Source organism: Grammomys surdaster, unplaced genomic scaffold (genome assembly GCF_004785775.1).
Source record: "Grammomys surdaster isolate TR1022 unplaced genomic scaffold, NIH_TR_1.0 126133, whole genome shotgun sequence".
Lineage (NCBI taxonomy): Eukaryota > Metazoa > Chordata > Mammalia > Rodentia > Muridae > Grammomys > Grammomys surdaster.
In genome coordinates, this window is record NW_021620941.1 from 4,622,110 (window position 1) to 4,641,723 (window position 19,614).

Consider the following 19,614-nt stretch of genomic DNA (forward strand, 5'->3'; position numbering starts at 1 on the left):
ACACACACACACACACACACACACACACACACACACACACACACACACACACACGGCTGCCTCTGCTCTGAAGCTGGGTCAAAGCCAACCGCACTGCTAACATCCAGTTAAGAACAGTTCTTCCCCTAATGGTGGTGTTTGTTTAGGTAACACAAAACCCCTAAGAAGACAGTTTAAAAGCATGCAACAACAGAAGTGTAAAGACAGATGTACTGCACCAGCTGTGGTTGTTTGGCTCTGAGTTTCCTGCTGGCCAAGATAAAAAGGTGAACAAGATGGTTTAATTCTGCCCACTAAAAAAAAAGCTCTGAACTAAGAAGAGGGTGACTTCCTAGTACACTGTAGAAGGAATTGCAAGGAAGATGTAAAGAAGCTCTAGGACTTGTCTTCAACTTGGGATTCTATGAGTTAATAAAGGTCTTCAAATGACCATTATACCTTATGGAGTTAATAGTCTGACAATGTCATATATCAGACATTTCTTAGGAAATCTATGCTTTTCCAGGAGCTGTATTTAACACAGAAATGACTGAGAGTGAACTTACTGGAAAGTCTGGTGGGGGTAGGGCTCATACTTGTGGTCCCAGCACTTGAAAGGATGCAGAAGGACTGAAAGGAGTTTGAAACTAGCTTGGACTATACCAGGGAACTTGGGCTATAGATGGAGGTCTGTCTCCAAACCAAACCAAAAATCAATTTAATGAATATATCTTATCCCATGTGTCTTTGGCAGAAGTGATAAAGGTCACTATTAAGCTCCACTTTTAAGGGAGGACCTAGTGCCCCTCCTGTCTTAGACTCTCATGTTGAGAATGTTCTGTCACATTGGTGTCACCTCCCACACACTTGGTTCCCACTGCTGTACAGCAGTGTCCTAGAGCTCATACAGTTCAGAGGCACGCACAGCTCTGCTGGTGTCTGAGGGCCATGGATGGGAGCACAGGCTGGCAGGAGCCTCCCGGGCTATGTCAGGTGCTTGGGACCGGGTGCTCATCTGGAGGCATCACTGAGAAAAGGCTCAAAGTTGCCACTACCACCAGCATTCTGTGGCATGCTGTCACTGAACACCATGAGTGGTTTCTAGAAAGTTGTTCTGGTGGGACATATGTACATCCTGGAAGAGAAGCTACCCTGGGTCTGCTGGGAAGAGGCTGCTGTGGAACTTTCAAGATGTGACAGACTTTATCTGACTAATAAGATAACTTTCTCTTACAACATGTTTCCTCCCTTTGGATGCTTGTGTCCCCTGTCACCTGCCATCCTTCCATAGAAGAGTTGATTCAAGCTCCAGATCCTTTCTGAGCTCAGGTACTTTTTTTTTTTTTTTTTTTTTGATAGAGTGAATTACTTATTTCTAAGGCAATCAACTTCCTTGATAAAAACACTTAGCTAGAATATCTTCTTCACATTTTGTGTTTTACATATATAGAAGTGATAAATTTCCTTTCTTCTGTGGCAAATATGGTGATCATCTATACCTATCTTCTATTAAGTCAAATGGACAACTTGTGTAGCTTTGTTGAAGTTGTTGTTCCCTGTTGACATAGTTGTGATGCTATTTAACAGGCACATTCTTTTGTGGTAAAATTATTATTTTACTTACTCACTTTACATCCTGCTCACTGGCTCCCTCCCAGTCACTCCCTCCCACAATCCCGCCCCTTCTCCTCTAAGAAGGCGAGGCCTTTCTCCTCCCGTCTAGCTCAGGTGCTTTAGCTTTATAAGCCGTAATCTTCTCTAGGAGCCTCCTAATCTAGGGGAGCTGGTGACAGCACAATTAAACACAATTAATTCTCCTGTTAACCTGTATATGTCAATTTGAATTTTAGCCAGTCAAGAAGCCTTGAAATGCATAGGGAAGGCAGTCTCCCCTCTTCATCTATGGGATTAAGGGCATCCATTTTATGGGTTATGGACTAGAGGATGCTCTAGTTTCCCCTTCTTCAAAACCAAGAGACAGAGTCTTCAGACCAAGTCTGTGTGAGGTAGTTGTCTCTGATAACCTGCGAGTGGGCACCACAGGGCCACATTCTTTTTAGCCCCTTTATCAACATCAAATCAAATCTATAATTAATGCATAATTAATTAAGCATAATTTATAATTAATAAAGCCTACCTTAGTGCAGATAGACAGTTTTGTTTTATAGAAAAGGTGTTCCCTGTGCCCTAGACTTCACTGTCAGGCGGAGCATGTGGGTCATGCTGTGGGAGCCAAAGGGAGTTGTTACTTTGGATCTGATATAGCTGGTGGTCAAAATGACAACCAACTCTTTTTTTGGTTTTTCGAGACAGGGTTTCTCTGTGTAGCCCTGGCTGTCCTGGAACTCACTCTGTAGACCAGGCTGGCCTCGAACTCAGAAATCTGCCTGCCTCTGCCTCCCAAGTGCTGGGATTAAAGGCGTGCGCCACCACTGCCCGGCTGGCAACCAACTCTTTTTCTTCCCCACTGTCTCCTGAAACTATCGGGCCATAAATTATTCTCAGTGTTCGAAACCACCATTTGTCTGCCGTGTATCCGGACTATGCTCTGTTCTGCAGCTCCTCTGTTGAAGAAGCACAGAGAACACATTGTGGTCCCCACTAAAATCAAGGTCAGTGGTGTGGAGTTGGACAAAGGCTGGGGAAGAGAGACAGCACTTAGAGACCAGTTGTGGGGCCTGACCACAGTTGAGAGTCAGAAAGGAGAGGTAGAATACATCCCTTGTCCTTAGACCTCCTGTGCTGTGAGCGCCTCTCACCTGGTGTCAGACCATTCCTCTAGCTCCTGTGCCCAAATAAAAGACAATGCTTTCACATGTTCTACATGTTTCCCTAAAAGGAGAGGACAACAGTTACTGCTGGCTTTGTGAGCTTGACTACACAAGTGAGAAAGTAGCATGAACACATGTACATGAGGCTGAGTTTCAATAAAGTTTTAATCACAAAAACAGACAACCAATTAGGTTTTAGCCTGCAGTTTGCAATCCCTGCTCTGAAGAACAGGCCAGCTTTACTGTTCTTCAACTGGGTCTGGAGGATGACTCCAGCCACACATCACAGTTGTTTGGCACCTTTGTTTGGCCACACTCTCACCTAGGTAGAATACACTTTACTACATGCCTGGCTATATTAAGAGCTGCCAAGTGTACCCTGCAACCACTGTCAAGCTGATATCCAGTCCATCTTTCTTTGTCTAGCTGAAATCATTCATTTCTTCTCTAGACCCTCTGGGTCTCCTAGACCAAGTGTCTTAGTTAGGGTTATTACCGCTGTGTACCATGACCAAAAGCAAACTGCAGTAAAGGGTTTATTTGACTTACACTTCCACATCACTGTTCATCACTAAAGGAAGTCAGGACAGGAACTCAAGCAGGGCGGGAACCTGGAGTGGAGGCAGGAGCTGATGCAGAGGCCATGGAGGGTGCTGCTTACTGGCCTGTTCCATGCGGCTTGCTCAGCCTGTTTCTTATAGAACCCAGGACCACCAGCCCAGGAGTGGCACCACTCACAACTGGCTGGACCCTCCCCATCAATCACTAATTAAGAAAATTCACACAGGTTTGCCTAAAGGCCCAATCCTAATAGAGGCATCTTCTCAGTTGAGGGTCTCTCTTTTCCAGTGACTCCTAGCATATGTCAAGTGGATGTAAGACTAGCTAGCACACCAGGTCATGAGGCAGGAATGTGCTGCTAAACTCATGTTTAAACTCCATGCTGTGGTTAAGTTCCAGTGCTCAGCTGAGAGCTAGAGACTTTGCAGGCCTCATCAGACTGCTGGATGCAGTGAGCCAGGTACTCAAATGCCACCACAGCCACACTGTAATTGTTCAGGTGCATTATAAAGGGAGCCCTGTAACAATGAGGGTCTACAATAAGCTCAACATTTCAGCTGCTGAGACTCAAAACCTTGTAAAACTATAAACCAACCAATCGTACACATTTTATTAAATTAAATATGTTAATTTAGATCACTGCTAGCCTCTGACTTCTCAACAGCACTGGGAAATTTGAGAAGGCAGACCTGGATGATGATCTGTCAGTCATTGCTCTGACCAACAGGGTACCATGCATGTCTTTCACCCCTCCTATGCACACGGCTGTTCAAAACTAATCATGTCTCAAAAAAGTAAGGTGCCCTCAGCTTCTCTTAACTGGAAGAAGCATGTAGCCAGTGCCACAGCTACCCCTGGGGACCCATTACTTCTCTCTCTCTCTCTTTCTCTCTCTCTCTTTCTCTCTCTCTCTCTCTCTCTCTCTCTCTCTCTCTCTCACACACACACACACACACACACACACACACACACATACACACACACACACCAGGATGCTCCACCACCACATCTGGCAATTAATTTTCATGTAAGTAGAAAATTAACTTCTCAGCTTTGACAGTGCACATACATTTGTCCCAAGAGCTTGAAGACAGCGCCCTGTGGGCTGCTTGGAGCAAGTGTTAGTTAAACCAAATGAGGACACCTGGCAGAGGAGTCTGGTAAATCACACTGAGTCACTCATGGATGGAGGCTTCCGAGGACCTCCTAATGAGAACATTCTCATTAGGAGTCCAATTGCCCATGAAAAGAAAGAAAAATGAGCCATGAGAAAGCCCTTACTCCTTAGTTGGTCTATGTGGTTCTCCTGTGGGGCAGAGCTGTTTGGAGAAGATGTGTAGAGACACAGTGCCAGCAAGAGAGGCAGCTTTCTAGGTGGACACTATTTGGTCAAGCTACTCCTATTAAAAACCCAAGCCCCACAAGATAAGAACTCTGGGGAAGAACTGTTATTTCATGCATAGGGATACCTGCAAACAACAGTTGAATGCCCGTAGTAATAAAAACTGACAAAGTCCTCCAAGAACCACTGTTCAATGTTTATAGATAAACCAGACAGCAATAGGTCTGTAGGATTCCACATCTCACAGGTTGGTGACCCCTGTCTATAAGGCCAAAAATCTTGGACCAAATTCAACTCCCTTCCTCCCCTTCCCCCTCTCCCCGGCCCCAATGTTCTGTTCAAGCACTAGCTCTACCTACCTTTGCCTGGCTTCTATTTTACCCTCTAAGCACCTAGGGACTCTGTCCACTACCTCATCACAAACTGTCTGCAATAGAACTCAACCTGTGAGTTTCTGAGTCTCTCCAGTGCTGTCTCCCATGCCAGGGTCTTTCTGTCATTTCAAATCACCAATCTGATCTCTCAATAAATCTCTTAGGCACACATGCCTCTTCAAACACTTCAAGATTACTTAGCTTGATACTGCTCTTAAGCTCAGGGCCAACAGGATGACAAGCCACCCCTCAGCCACTGTACCTCTACCTCACAGTGCCTATGCCCACCATTTCCTCCCTCCCCAGGGGCCCCCTGACCTGTCACCTAGTTAACTCTGATAGGCCCTCTAAGCTCAGCTCTGATCTTTCATGGTGTTGTCTGGTCTGTAATTATGTCCCCACCCAGCGATTTTCACTTCTCAACCTGGGTTCCCTTAGACCCTAGAGCACTGGTTCTCAGCCTCCCTAATGCTGCAACTCTTTAATACAGTTTCCCATGTTGTGGGGAATCCCAAACCACAAAATTATTTTTGTTACTACTTCATAGCTGCAATTTTACTACTGTTAAAAATTGTAATGTAAATATCTGTATTTTCCGATGGTCTTAGGTGACCCCTGTGAAAGGGTGTTTGATTCCCCAAAGGAGTCAGGACCCACACCCTGAGAACCCCTGCCCTACAGCATCCACTGAAATAGTGAACCACAGTGATCTCTCTATGCATCAGGACACCAGCCATGTGCCATGCCCAGATTTGATAAAACAGGAGCACAGTTGACTCTGTGTCCTGTGGTTCAGACATGGAGTTCTGGTTTCTACCAAATAGTACTACCCCTTGATGGGTGCTCAAACGTTTGGTGGGTAAAAATGAAACAAGGAATTAAATTAACTAATGAACTACCCACTCAGTGTCTCACTTCCTGTCTCTGCACTATGTACCGCACTACGAAGCCTTCTCTAGTCTCCCCATGTCTGGGACCATCTAAAACACACAGGCCACTGCATAGGTCAAAGGCTAGCTACCCAGGGATGACCAGCAATGGCAGAGGGTACTCTGGGCAGAACTAGAGAAAGCAGGCTGCCTGGAGCTGCTCAGCTCCATGACTCACAGAGGACAGCACCACTCACTCCTTCTGTATCACAGCTCAGAAGGGGTAGGGAGCAAGTTCCATCAAACTAGGCCTTGGACCCCAGATCTGACCTTGATGGTGTCTACTGAGGAGATAAAGTACAGGGATGCCCACCCTCCCCACTGTACCCCACCTCTAACAGACTTGCACAGACATTTCACACTAAAACAATGATGGCAAAAACTGTTCATGCTTCCAGACAGCCATCACTGTCTGGAACCTGCTGCTCCCACCACTGCATGGTATAACTGACTCTCCTCAGGGTCTCAGGAGGTAAGGACGTTCTAACTGACTCAGGAGACCATGGAGGAGGGGCCGGAGCAGCTCAACTCCTGTGTGTGTTGGGCAGGAAGCCTCAGATGCCTGCAGCATGGTAAATCTCTCCCCAGAACACAGTACTGAGAAGGGAAGGAAGACAGAGGTCTGACACACTGGAAAGGTTCTACTGGTTATAGGGACCAAGCCTAATCTAGAGGAGAGGGCATTCCAGCTGGACATGAGGACCTAGGACAAGGGCCAGGGCCAGCATGATGCCAGTCAGCTCATGCAGACCAATGCTCTTTCTTTCTTTAAGAATTCAGGTCTAATAAAAAGGTTTTTACATAGCTAGACCAGCTTCCAACTCACAACCTTACTGCATCTGCTGCCAGGTGCATCAGCCTAGCGACTTAAGTAGTTACATTTCACAAGATAGGAGGAAGAGGAGGAGGAGGAAGAGGGGGAAGAGGAGGAGGAGGAGAAGGAGAAGGAAGAGGAAGAGGAGGAGGAGGAAGAAAAGGGAGAGGAGGAGGAGGAGGAGAAGAAGGAGAAGAAGGAGAAGAAGAAGAAGGAGAAGAAGAAGAAAGTGTATTTGACAGATCCTATGGCTCATGGTTCTGATGTGGACTCTGTTACAGATGGCTCCAGACACTTTCCAAGGGGACTGTGACTCCATGATGCTCCCTTCCCCCCTTGTTCCAATGGGGAGCTGGATCCTAAGCAAGCAACCAAGCAATGCACTGCTCTTCACAGCCCGGGCAGAAAGGAAGTAAACGACAGCCTTTGAGATAAGTGCTGCCTTATAATAAAAACCTGGGTAACGTAGGTAGGGAGGAGGCCCAGGTCGACTGTGTAAGGGGTAGTGGTACAAGCACAAGGACTCTTTAACCAGCAATTACAACACAGGAGACAAACTGAGGGGGTGGGGAAGGGGGAAGGGGGAGGGAGGGGGAGGGTGCTCAGCCGGTAAGGGTGCTTGGCTTCAAGCTGGAATACCTGAGACTGATTCCTGAGAACCAAACAGTGTAAGAAGAGAACTGACTCTGGCCTCTGGCACACATGTGCTGGAACAAGACATCTCCAGCCTCAAATTAAAAAATGAAGTGTATATAATAAAATGTTTAAAATATGAAACCGATATACAACTCCAACCATAGCTGGCCCAGGATGAGCACTGAAAGCACTGGTTCGTTGTACTCTGCCTCACACTCCCCAGCTGACAGCAGCTGAGGACATACACACATGCACAAAGTGGGCTGACCCAGTGAGTGGTCCCCCCAAAGTTCCATGACATTAGTAAGTAGCAAGAGACTACCTACTGTGACTGCAAGTGACATAAAGAAGAAAGACCACCTCTCAGTCCAGCATCAGCTGGCTCAGAGCAGGGCTGGTCAAAGCAGAGCTCCCTCAAGACCCAGCCTGCGATTCTCCTCCAGGGAAGGCTCAACCTACCTCCAGGATGGCAAAGCTTTTAGCTCCCATACAGGCTAGATTAAAGGGTCCTGCATCCTGACCAAACTTGCTGATCATCTCCCCCTCTGCCCAAAGAGAGTATTCAACATGTTTGCACCAAGATTTCTACTACTCAATCAAGTATCATCTCTTCAGAAACTGCAGAGCTAGCCCTACCCAGCCATCTCCCCAGCTGCTTTCCTAATGGATGAGTTGCTTCTCTAAATGTAGGGCACCCAGCTGGACACAGAGGATTGACGGGCTCTGAGATGCAGAGGTCAGGATGCAGGTATAGCATAGCAGCCACTGTGAGAGAACAAGAGCCCAAGGCTAGGGTGTGCACACGGCAGCCCTCCTACTGAGTCAAGTGGCCTATGACGCAGCTCCAGCAGCACATTCTTCTCACATTCAGGAAGCTGAGGGGAAAGGACTTGCTCAAGGATGTAAGTGTAGGGATAGAGCCGAAGTTCCTGCACCCCACTGCACACGTCCCCACCTTTTGGATTCTGCCCTGGGGAAGCCTGAAGTCCAGTGTGCTGCTGAGCAGAGGGAGGTCAGTTACTGAGCTTTAGAATGAGGAGGGCCTGAGCAGAGGTGGTTAATCCCAGACTACACACAAGGCGGCCCAGTGCCAGAGGTAGAGAGAAAGGACGGAAGGATGAGGCAGGATAGGGAAGTCAGGAGGCCTGTAGGCAAGGAAGCTGGAGGAGGCCCGTGAGGAGGCTACCTAGGAGAGTCAGCTGACAGGAAAAGTGAAGGAATTGCCGAGACTGGAAATGGGAATAAAAGCCCTGAATAATAAAAGTCACACGGTGATCCCAATGGGATTACAATAAGTGCAGCTGTCCAATCAGACACAGTCTAACAGGCACGCCAAAGCAAGATAACCCCTGTTCCAGATCAATGCCCTTGATGAGACAACTACCAAAACATTATTCATCTGCTCAAAAAAGGGAAAGACAGACACCAGGGAAAGGCAAGATAGAGAAAAAAAGTACCCAGATGCTAGCGACCCTGTGGGAGTCCTGACTACTAACCCTTTAGCCTGTGATCTTGGGCTTAGAGACCATGTTTGTATTTGTGACCTGGGGCTAATGATGTTACCAGAGAGTTCCAGTCACACTCAAATGTAGCAGCACAGTCCCCAGGGGACAGTGGCATACTGTGTGCAAAAGTGACCCAAAGCATTCCTATCTTGCCCCACACATGTTGGCAAGGTGACTTCTTGGGAGCCAGAAACTGCTCCCCCCACCCCCTCAAGTCTGCCATGACTAGGTGATTGGCTGGAGACAGGAAGTCCTGGCAGCTGTCTGCAGGTATCTGAGGGACAGGAGCCCGCAGTGCAGCCTAAACTGCCAGCTGTAGAAGCAGATACTTGATGCTAGTTATTTCAGCTCAGTATGAGAAAGGTGACTGCCAACAGGAGCTATCTTACGGAGTGGTTAGTGTGACCGTGGTTAACGAGACAGTTAGCAACTCCTACAGCCAGCAGCCATCCTCTAACCATCTGCCTTTCCTTCTCTACTGTTGAACTGAGTCACACCATCACCTCATTCTGTAGAATTTCTCTCCCCTCAACAACTGCCATTTTTGCTCTGTGTAGCAAAGCTCCTGGGAAAAGCTGTATGCATGTAGTAGCTACTCCTTGCGGTGACTCCCTCCTCTCTCCTATCTTCAGAGTCCACTGGAGTCATGTGACAAGGCCCCAGTGACTTCCAAGGTGCCAGGGCCTGTAGTCAAATCTCAGTCTTTAGGCACTAAGGCACCTCAGGGCCCTCCCCCCACAGCCCCACTTTCCGTAGCAGGCGTCCCAGGCACCCTGATTGCCCTGTCTACCTCCCATTTTACCTCTTGGCTTCCAGGAAGCCCTTCTAGGTGTCAGCTGGTCTCCCTGCCTTTTTTTAAGGCTGGAGGCTCTGAGCTCTAGTCTCAGCCTCCGCCTTCTCCAGCTGAATCCTCAGGTCAGCCTGCCCACCTTTATGACGGATGACAACTCTTTCCTGAATTCCACGTTCTTTATTTTGATCTCTCTCTCTCTCTCTCCCTTCCTCCCTTCCTCCCTGTGTGGTATATGTGTGTATGTAGCATATATACACATATGGGAATGCCTGCAGAGGTCAGGTGTCCTGTTCTATTACTTGCTGCCTTATCCATGGGACAGGGCTCTCACTGAACCTGGAGCTACTACAGCAGCTGGCAAGTCCCAGCAATCATCCTGCCACTGGCCCCTACAATGCTAGGGTAATCAGTGTGAGCACAGCCCACCTGGCTTTTTATATGGATGCTTGGGATTTGAACTCAGGTCCTTATGTTTACATTGCAAGCATTCCTAGTCACTTAGCCCCCTAGTCATTTAGGCGTGAATCCTCATTCTTATACTCAACAGCCTAAAGGCTACCCCCTAGATTTCTCACAAACATCTCAAACTCAGCTCAACTTCTGCCAGTCCCCTTATCTGTTCCTCTTGTAGCAGCATCCCTGCAGGTGCACCGGCTGGAAACTCTGAGTTATCCTTGCTGCCTTCTCTTCCAGGTCCCTGCCCAAATTCTCCCTATCCCAAAGCTCTCTCCCCAACATTTCTGCAACTGTTTCCATGGCCTCATATGCTGTCATTCTCCAGTCTAGCTTGTCCTAGGATGCTCTTGGGCTCCCATTTCAGGGTCCCCAGGCTGTTCATTCTAGAGCATTCTAGCATGGATATCTACAACACTTGGGCTCCCTTAGTGTTGGGTATCTACCTTCTATACAGAGAATCTCTTAAAAGCGTTGTCTGTCAATAACAAAGCAGATGGCCAATGAGCGGAGGCAGAAAATAGGAGGTGGGACACTGTCAAGAAGACACTGTCAAGAAGAAGAGAGGATTCAGGAAAAGAGAATAAGAGATCCAAGGGAGAGTTGAGGGAACCCTGAGGAGCTGGAGGAGATGGTCATAAGCCAGCAGGTAGCAGAATGAGGACAGAATGAAGAGAAGACGCACCTGGAGAACACAGGTCAGAAGCATGAAGCTGAGGAGAAGTGTCTACCAATGTGGAAGACACAGAACAGTTTGACTGAGTTAAATAAGTTTACGAGCTAGTCAGGGAAGAGGCCAAAGCTTATGTCCTAGGCATTTATTAATAAATAATTAGTCTCAAGAGTCGTGATTCCAGGAGCAGGGGCTGGAAGGAAAAGTTTTTTTGTTTTTGTTTTTTAAAAACCTTCTTCCTCCTACATAAAACTAAGAATCCCCAAGCACTGACCACCCTTGGCCCTTCTCTGCTAGTACAGGACACCTACCTCCCAAGAGACAACCTAGCACTAGTTTGTGTACAAACCTGTAGACTCCAGGGGGCAGCAGTGATTTGTGTTTTCACAATCCATGCCCTGAGCCTAGAACAGTGCCTGTGTCACACATTCAATGGCTATCAATCAGTCTGTAATGGGAATGATGAAACAGACTTTTTCTCCCACTGAAAATATTTTACTTTGGCTAGAACATTTGCAGGGAGGATGGTTCCACTAAACTTAGTGCCTCAGCCCATTCAATGGCAAAGAGAACACCAAAGCCTGTAGTCTGGATAAGGTTCCAGAGCCTCCCCTCTTCTATCTCCCCCTTTTGACAACAAAAGCTTAGACATGTGGGGGTCAGTGGACCCCTTCTAATCAGTGGTGGGCGCTGTAGGTAGACACCAAGTTCCCCCTGCAGCCTAGAAATGACAAGATTCTTCTGTCTCCTGTGGGGTGAGGAACATGCTGCTCACTCCAGAGGAGCAACATCCACAGACAGCATCCAAACCGAGAGACTGGGAGGTCAGGGCTTGGTAAACTGCCTATCATCCAGAATTACAACAGCATCCTGCTTTCACATTTTTTCATATTTTTAAATCTTTATGTAAACACCTACATAATGGTCTGGATTTTGTTTCTTCTAAAGTCCCACCTGGTCCTGTATGTTTTCAGACCCTTAAGAAAGATGAACTACAGGACAAACTTCTCAGCTTTTGTCTATGGTCCTCAAGGTTCCTAAAAGTCTTCCGAGCAATCCCTGGAAAGTAACTGTTGCTCTTGTGAGGCTGACAGCCACTGCTATCATGGCAGATAAGGGCAACAGCCTCTACACAGTTGGAAAATAAATCTCGAGAACCGAAAATGTATTTTACACACGTTCCCAGGGTGAAACATACTCTACAGCCAGCGGCTCAGGACAGACATTGTTCTAAATTTGGAGCTATCTGATGACAGAGCCACGTTTCCTTCCCTTTTCTTACCCACACCCAAAGCAACACCCACACCGCTCGTGAGAAAAACCCTTCATACTTACAGTCTCCATTCCCCATACTTGATCCCTGCTGAATAAAAAATCCAATTTATAGAAGGTTAGAGTTATACATCAACTGTGTACAAACAGAAGTCATCATGAATGCCAATCTTTTGGTATCACACCTGGCACACAGGAAGCCACTGGCATTGCCTAATACCACATCCCAGCTGCACCGCTACTGGTACTACTACACACTATAAGGTACATGTGACACATGCTATATATTGTATTTATAGACATTTATATTCTATACATAAACTGTTTTACATATTACAGAATATTTACACATGTATCAAGTTAAATATGAAACATATGATATACAATGTGCTGTTTCCTATTAGTACTGCATACATTGTCCTAACCCTGTTACCAAAAAGCCCTGTTTTGGTCACAGAAGATACAAGCTGCAAGATTTCACATCCCACCTGGTTCCTCCACTGTTAAAATTAGATAATTATTTTAGATTTTTATCCTTCTAGCCCAAGACATGTGATTTCAAAAGCATTCTATGTAACCTGTTTTTAAAGGTTTTCCTCTCACCCTGAACCTTCTTGTGATATTACCACACATGGCTTTGACCCTCACTCCGACTCCTCCTCATCTGTCACATTTAGTCACATTCTGAGGTATTACATGAGTTGGCTAATTAAGAGCACCTTGGCCATTTATTCTGATGTATTTATTTATAGGCCAGGTCTCAGTTTGTAACTCAAGATCCTCCTGCCTCAGCTTTCTGTATGGATTACTGATGTGTATAACCACACCTTGCTCTGTTTATTTAGGCAGTGCATAGCTGGTGTCTCATCACTTAGAAGCAGTTGGGAAAAGAACCAGTTGGGTTGTTGGCCACCCAGCCCAGCAGTCAGCCTGACACTAACAATGTCAGGACCCCTTGGCTCATTCTACATCTTCAACAGGAGAATAATTTTTAATAATCAATACTTTCTGGAAGATAGAAGACAAAAAGTAATGGCAATTAATGTACATCCTTAAACAAAGCCTTGCTCCTCCTTCACTGAAACCTGGCCTTTAAAAGCAACTGAGGAAAGCTCAAAGCAAATCAGAATGTTGTTTGCAGCAGCTTCGTCACACTGCTGCTGATAGCCCTGGACATCCTTTCCTCAGATGACCTATCACTGTGGCACACTACAAGTACAGCTGACATCTTCTAGAAATCTCCAAGCAGATGGGACATGGGTGCTCATGTGCTGCTGACCAACTGGGGAATGTATGTCTCCCGTGGGAGAACACTAACAGATGCCTCTCCTTTGAGAAAACAGCATGGTGAGATCCTCAAAGCTATTCCTATGTTCCTGGCTTGGGAATGTGATGGTGGGAACTTATCCTGAGGAAACCATCCAGCAGTATCACCCAGCTCTGGTCCTGGAGCTCCTCAATGTTGCCCCATCTGCAGCTGCCAAAACGGCAGTTTCAACATTCAACAGCAGATGGTTAATTTCAAACAGCGTGCAACATTAATAGGATGGCATGCCACCATCACTACAGTAGCTATGGGGTCACACAGAAGCCTGACATCTGAGGGGGAAATTACACACACATGCTTGTGCCTATGGAAAACCGTGGGTGTGCGCATGTGCAGGGCTCTGGAAAACAACAGCGGCAGCTAAGGCTTCTGTCCTCTTGCAAGGTTTTAGGTCCTGTAGGAACGCAGCATGTGTTTCTTCTGTATTTTACCACAGTTCTCACTGTTTTCCTTAATAATGTAGTATCATGGATGAGGGAGTAGTTCAGGGGCATACCCCACACACAAGGTCCACGGTTCCAGGAGATTTGCAGGATAACAAATAATGAAAGGCTATTTCATCTAAGTAAAAGGCACATTCTCTGTATAGCTGGAAAATGAGAATTCAACCCTGGCATCCTGGTTCAAAGTCATGCTCTTAACCACTGTGTAACTGGAAAAACAAAACAAAACAAAAACAATACTCACTAAGGGAAAATTGAGTCTCCTGGGTAGTATGACGGGCACTACACGTTCTGATTAACCCAAAGGGTCCTTTAAGAATGTCAACATATCTTCCCTTTGAAAGAACTCTGGTAGAGAATTATCCAAATTCATATAGTTCTGCAAGATGATAGATCTGCAAGAGTCAACCTAAGGTTTATGCCCATGGACTCAGTAAAAGGGCTCTTTCCAGCGAGCAATATATAATAACAAGCATTTCTGACAAGCAGTACGCATTTATTAAAGCTACTACATACTAAGGGCCTCACTGCTTATTTCCCTTAGACACCAGGAAGCAGTCCTGCAAATGTGAAGCTGGGTCAGAGGTCAGAGTGAGGCTCTGGCCCTTGTGTGTTCTGGATGGACATTGATGACTTGGGACATGGATATCCACCTCCACTGGATGCCTCTCTACTGTGCATGCAGATCTAAACACCTCTGCTGGCCACAATCCACACCTCTAAATCCACCCCTGCTGTGCTGACATAGACCCTCCCCACTAGCCCATCACCCCAAGTCTACCTTCTGCCCGCCCAGTTCTTTCTTTCCCAGCACAGCAAGCTCCACTTAGCCAGCCTATGAGCTGAAGCTTTCACGGTCAGCTCTTCCTCAAAGGTTGTTAAGTTCTCTGGCTACTACCCACACTGTGTGCAAACTTGTACATCACTAGCATCTCCAGTCATCCCATTCAGCGACCTGGTGGCACTGGCTGCTGGGATTTTAGGAAGAGGGTAGGGTAGAGAGAGATCACTCAGTAGTTAGGCGCACTGGTCGTTTTTCCAGAGGATCTGGTTTAATTCCCAGCACCCACATGGTGACTCACAACCCATTTTAAGGCAATAACAACTAAATTTGCAATTGCTGCTGTATCTGTCCACATGAGACTTCCTAGAGCCAGTGTGAGAAAGGAAGAGTCAGTCTAAAGGGCAGCAGACAGTCAGGACACTCACACCACTTCAATTTTCCACTTCCCAGCCCACAAACTGAACAAAAAGGCAGACAGGACTTCTTTTCAGACAGATTTCAGATTATAGCAAGACTTGACCCTCACACATCATCCTTGGCTCTAGGCAAAGGGTCTGCTCAGAGTATCAGCTATCACAGGATACTCAGTCAACCTGATGAGTCAGAAAACTCAGGACCAGAACAGACAGGCCGAAGAGTGAGATTCTGTCCCCAAGTCCTACAGGTGCCATATCTGGCACATCTGCCAGCTGTGGGTCTAATGGGTCAGCACTACTAACATGGGTGTCTGAGACACAGCTGCCCTGTGTCACTGTGTGGCAGTATACTGTACTCCAGACTCCTCCCCTCAGAGCTGAGAGTTGGGGTAGGTGTTGAGAGAGGTTGCTCTCCCCATCATGGTGTTGAAACTAGGTAATCAGGAGACACACACATACACACCTACCTTTAGGAGATGATACATACATATTTAAAAGCTTTTTAACATTCTTTACACCAAAAAAAGTCACAAAATACTCCAGCTCCTTTATATCTAAACTCTAAATTGAACAATGTTGCCAGATAGTGATGACACACACCTTTAATCCCGCCTCTTAGAAAGCAGAAGCAGGTGGATCTCTGTGAATTCAAATTCCAGGACAGTCAGGGCTACACAAAGAAATCCTGTCTCAAAACCCTCCTCACCCCTCAACCAAACCAAAAAGAAACAAACAAACAAAAGAATGGTGTCAACATAAAAACAGAAACTCCTGAGAGAACCAACCATTAGCTACACAGGCTATCACAATGAGGTAACGTGCGGTTCAGTCTTTAGAAAAGCTAAGATCTGATCTGGAAGGTAGCAACTCAGGCTAATTCAGCTGGACCAGAGTCCCCCAGACAAGGCCACTTTCTAGCTGCCTATAAAATGAGGGCAGAGTCTTCTTACCTTGTTTCCAGGGGCACAGATGGCTTTGTCTCAGGGGCTTCTGTTTTTCAATGGCATTGCCCATCCTAAGGCCAGCAGATCACAACACCTTTCCCAGCCCAGGCATCGTCACTGAATGACACTAGGAACCAAGACACTGGCTGAAAGGGGATTCATCTCCGGAACAACCCAATGACCCAGCAGCCTCAGGCAGAGCTCCAGGAGGGCTGACACACCCTGGAAAGCAGGAACTCTGTCACTTTAAAACATTTCAGCCTCAGGCCTTTCAAATTCTTTGGAGGTACTGGGAGGAAACTAGAAGAAAGGGCTGTTCCGGCCTTGCCCCCACCACCCTACCAGTGAGTTTCTGTAATCCACTATATTAAGCAGCCCTTTGCTCAGCCTCCTTTGACATGACTATTCACTAGCTCAGCAGGGACTGGGGAAGGGGCTGCATGGGCTCTTGTCCCAGCTGCTTTCCCAAGGGGAAGAAGTAGATCCAGGAGCTGAAAGTCAAGATGGGCCATTCTATTGTGTGCAGTGAAGAAACCTGCATAGACCCATATGTCACATCTTCTATTTAAAGTCTCATTTTCAGCCCCATGACATGGTCAGAGGAAACAGACTGATTTCATTAATTCTGTGGCTCCAAGAGGGAAAAACACTTAGATGCAAGTGATAGGAGACCTAATGCCAATCCCATCTATACGGTGTGCACAGGGAGACCTAATGCCCACTCCATTTGGATAACAATTCTGCTGGAGAGGGTGGGACCTGGTTTGCAAGAAGACAAGGGCATGAAGCCAAGAAAAAAAAAAAGAAAGGAGAAACCAAGGGGTTAAGTCTAATTTATTTCAAACCCCACAGTACGAGTTTGAAATGCTGCTTAAGAGGCGTCAGGGTAAGATTGCCAGATCTGAGCTTCAACCTCAGTGCTGCCATTGCTGTTGCCCATGAACCCAGCAGCCTTCGTATCCCTATCTGCTAAGTGGACACACCACCACTCCACCTCCTCTGCTGTCTGTTTGGACCAGACCCACTTAGGAAGGCTTGGTACATGTTCTTCACGATTGTCTCCTAACCTTAGACTCTAAAGCTATAGAAGGCCAGATGGAAAAGCCCTGGCTCCAGGTTAGCCAATGGTACACAGCAGACCTGTTCTGTGAAGCTGGGTGACATGGCATGGAAGCAAACTGAAGTAGCCTTAAGACAACGCCCCAAAAGCAGACCCTTATAACCTTATAACAGAAGGGCTGAGCGTTCTTTACAACTCTGGAGCTGCTCCAGCTAGCCCAGGAGAATGGCCTCACTAAATGAGGCAGGATGGGAAAACACCTCACTAAAGCTTTTCGAGATCTTCAGGTGCTGGATTTTCCTCCATCAATATAGAAAACTCAAAAAATCAGTCTGACAAGCTAGGTGTACACAGTTCATGTTCCCAAGGCTGTTGCTGCAGGGGTGAGGAGAAACAGAGGGTCCTGTTTCTCTCACTGGACAGAGCCCCCACTTAAGTCACAGTGCCACCACACAGTGGACAGGCCAAGTGGAGAACCACACACCTGTGCAGCTTGGCAAGCTGTTAGTTACCTGCTAACCCATCTGATCCTTTTGATGAGTCGGAGTAACTTCATCTGTCTCTTTCTCATTAAACACCTGAACACCTTTTCTCAGTGAAGTTTCAGCTACAAATACACTACTTGATCTTGCTTCTTCCAGGCTATGTGCAGTTTAATGTATGTTCAAAATCACACATCTAAAAGGCTCTGGTTAAAACCTGCATTGTAGGGGCTGGAGAGACGGCTCGGTGGTTAAGAACACTGACTGCTCTTCCAGAGGTCTGGAGTTCAATTCCCAGCAACTACATGGAGGCTCACAACCATCTGTAATGGGATCCGATACCCTCTTCTGGTGTGTCTGACAGCTGCAGTGTAGTGTACTAATATACATAAAATAAATATTCAAAAAAAGAATCTGCATTTTAACATCTTTTACTTAGGGCAATTTTTATTTTATCATTTTTATTTTATCACCATTTGACAAATAGTTTATGCAGCTGCCCAGCAGGAAGGGTTCTGTCATAAAGTAGACTCGGCAACACTGAGGCACAGATGCGGATGGATGAGGAAGGAGTGAACCAGTGACGGTCCAGCTCTTCCCCACTTTAGAACAGTTAGCCACACAGAAACCATCCTGCGGCCTCGAAGGGGCTCTGCACTGGCACTGATACATCATTACTGCTGCTCTTGGTCTAGAAAGTCACTGGCGCAGACACCTGATGTGTCAGGTCCACATGTCCATGGTGCAGGGACCCACAGAACATATCAATTACAGCACTGGGCTCAGGATCTGGTCAGGAGGTCAAAGTACTTGACACAAAAGCCTGACCACCTGTGTTTGACCCCTAGAAATCCATGGTAGAAGGAGAGAACTCTTCAAAGTTGCCCTCTGGCTGCCACACACGCCCACGGTGTGCTTTCTTCCATCATAGCATGTGCAGCCCAACGCTCACACACATACACAATAACAACAGCAACAACAGCAGGCTGTGTACAGAGCTGCGCTCAGGTTCTGACCGCTGCTTCTGAGCGCTCACTCTGGTGGCAGGGGGATCTCCATGAGCAAATGAACCCAAGTTTCAAACAACACGCTCACTGATGGTAAACACTTTTTTTGAGAGCATATACTTGGTACTTGAGGACTTCGCAGCTTCTTCAAGCCCTGGTTCCAAATGACTCAAACCTGTGCTCTCCAATGGAGCAGGGAGACAAGCTGAAGGGTCTGGTTCTAAGGGTCCCTCCTGAATTGCCGAGTCTGAGAAAGTGTACCCAGGAACATCGCAAAAGGTAAATATGCTCATCAGTCAGGACCAGCTGCCACTTCCCATGCAGGGAGGTGACAGGAGATGCTTATAGGATGAATCAAAATCTGAATGACACCTGCACATGGTGACTCCAGTTTATGATCTCAGCTCTTGACAGACTAAAGGAGGGTGATGCTCTAAGTCCCAGGCCAGCTATGCCTAGTACAAGAGAAACCCTGTCTGGAAACCAAAGAAAACTAAAGTCAGTGCACCAGAGTGGAAGGCTCTGCTCACAGCCAGCAAGGCCGTACTTGTCCCTGTCCCACAAACACCAGAGGCCCTGGGAGTACACACTGACCCCAAGCAGACCCTGGCCTTGGGTCATCACGGGTACTTCTCGAATGATAACGGTGCCACACCCCCAAACCACACACTCAGAAGAGCAGAGGCCAGGCAGAATACCATCAGCTTCTCTTTCACACTGCAGGTGTGGAAGGTAGGGCAGGGAAGGCAGCTACACAGCTACTGAAAGGCCTTACCCAATACCCTGATCAATCTTCACCTTTGTCTAGTAAAAAGGAGGCTCGTCTCCTCCTGACCAGAGAGGAAGGACAGTTGCAAAAACTGGCTTTGGAGGGCAGCTGACCTGGTCTGTGAGACAGAAAGGGAACCTTTCTAAACCTTATTTTACAAGTGCACATACAATGATTGTATACGCCACCCTAGGAAAGGCTGCTGTAAAGGCTAAGTAAGAAGTTACAAAGTGTTGGTGCACAAGGCAGGCTCTCAATAAAGAACAGCTACTATTGTTGG

The 19,614-nt window shown here is 46.9% G+C and overlaps 1 protein-coding gene across 1 annotated transcript in view; it reads right to left on the reverse strand.

Moving 5' to 3' along the window:
• The window catches only part of Rapgef1 (Rap guanine nucleotide exchange factor 1), a 94,742-nt gene extending 78,656 nt beyond the window's left edge, over positions 1 to 16,086 (reverse strand). Inside the window, exon 1 of the mRNA XM_028756916.1 lies at positions 16,023 to 16,086. Coding sequence (XP_028612749.1) covers positions 16,023 to 16,086 — 64 coding nt within the window. The remainder of the gene's footprint in view (positions 1 to 16,022) is intronic.
• Between the last annotated feature and the right edge of the window lie 3,528 nt (positions 16,087 to 19,614).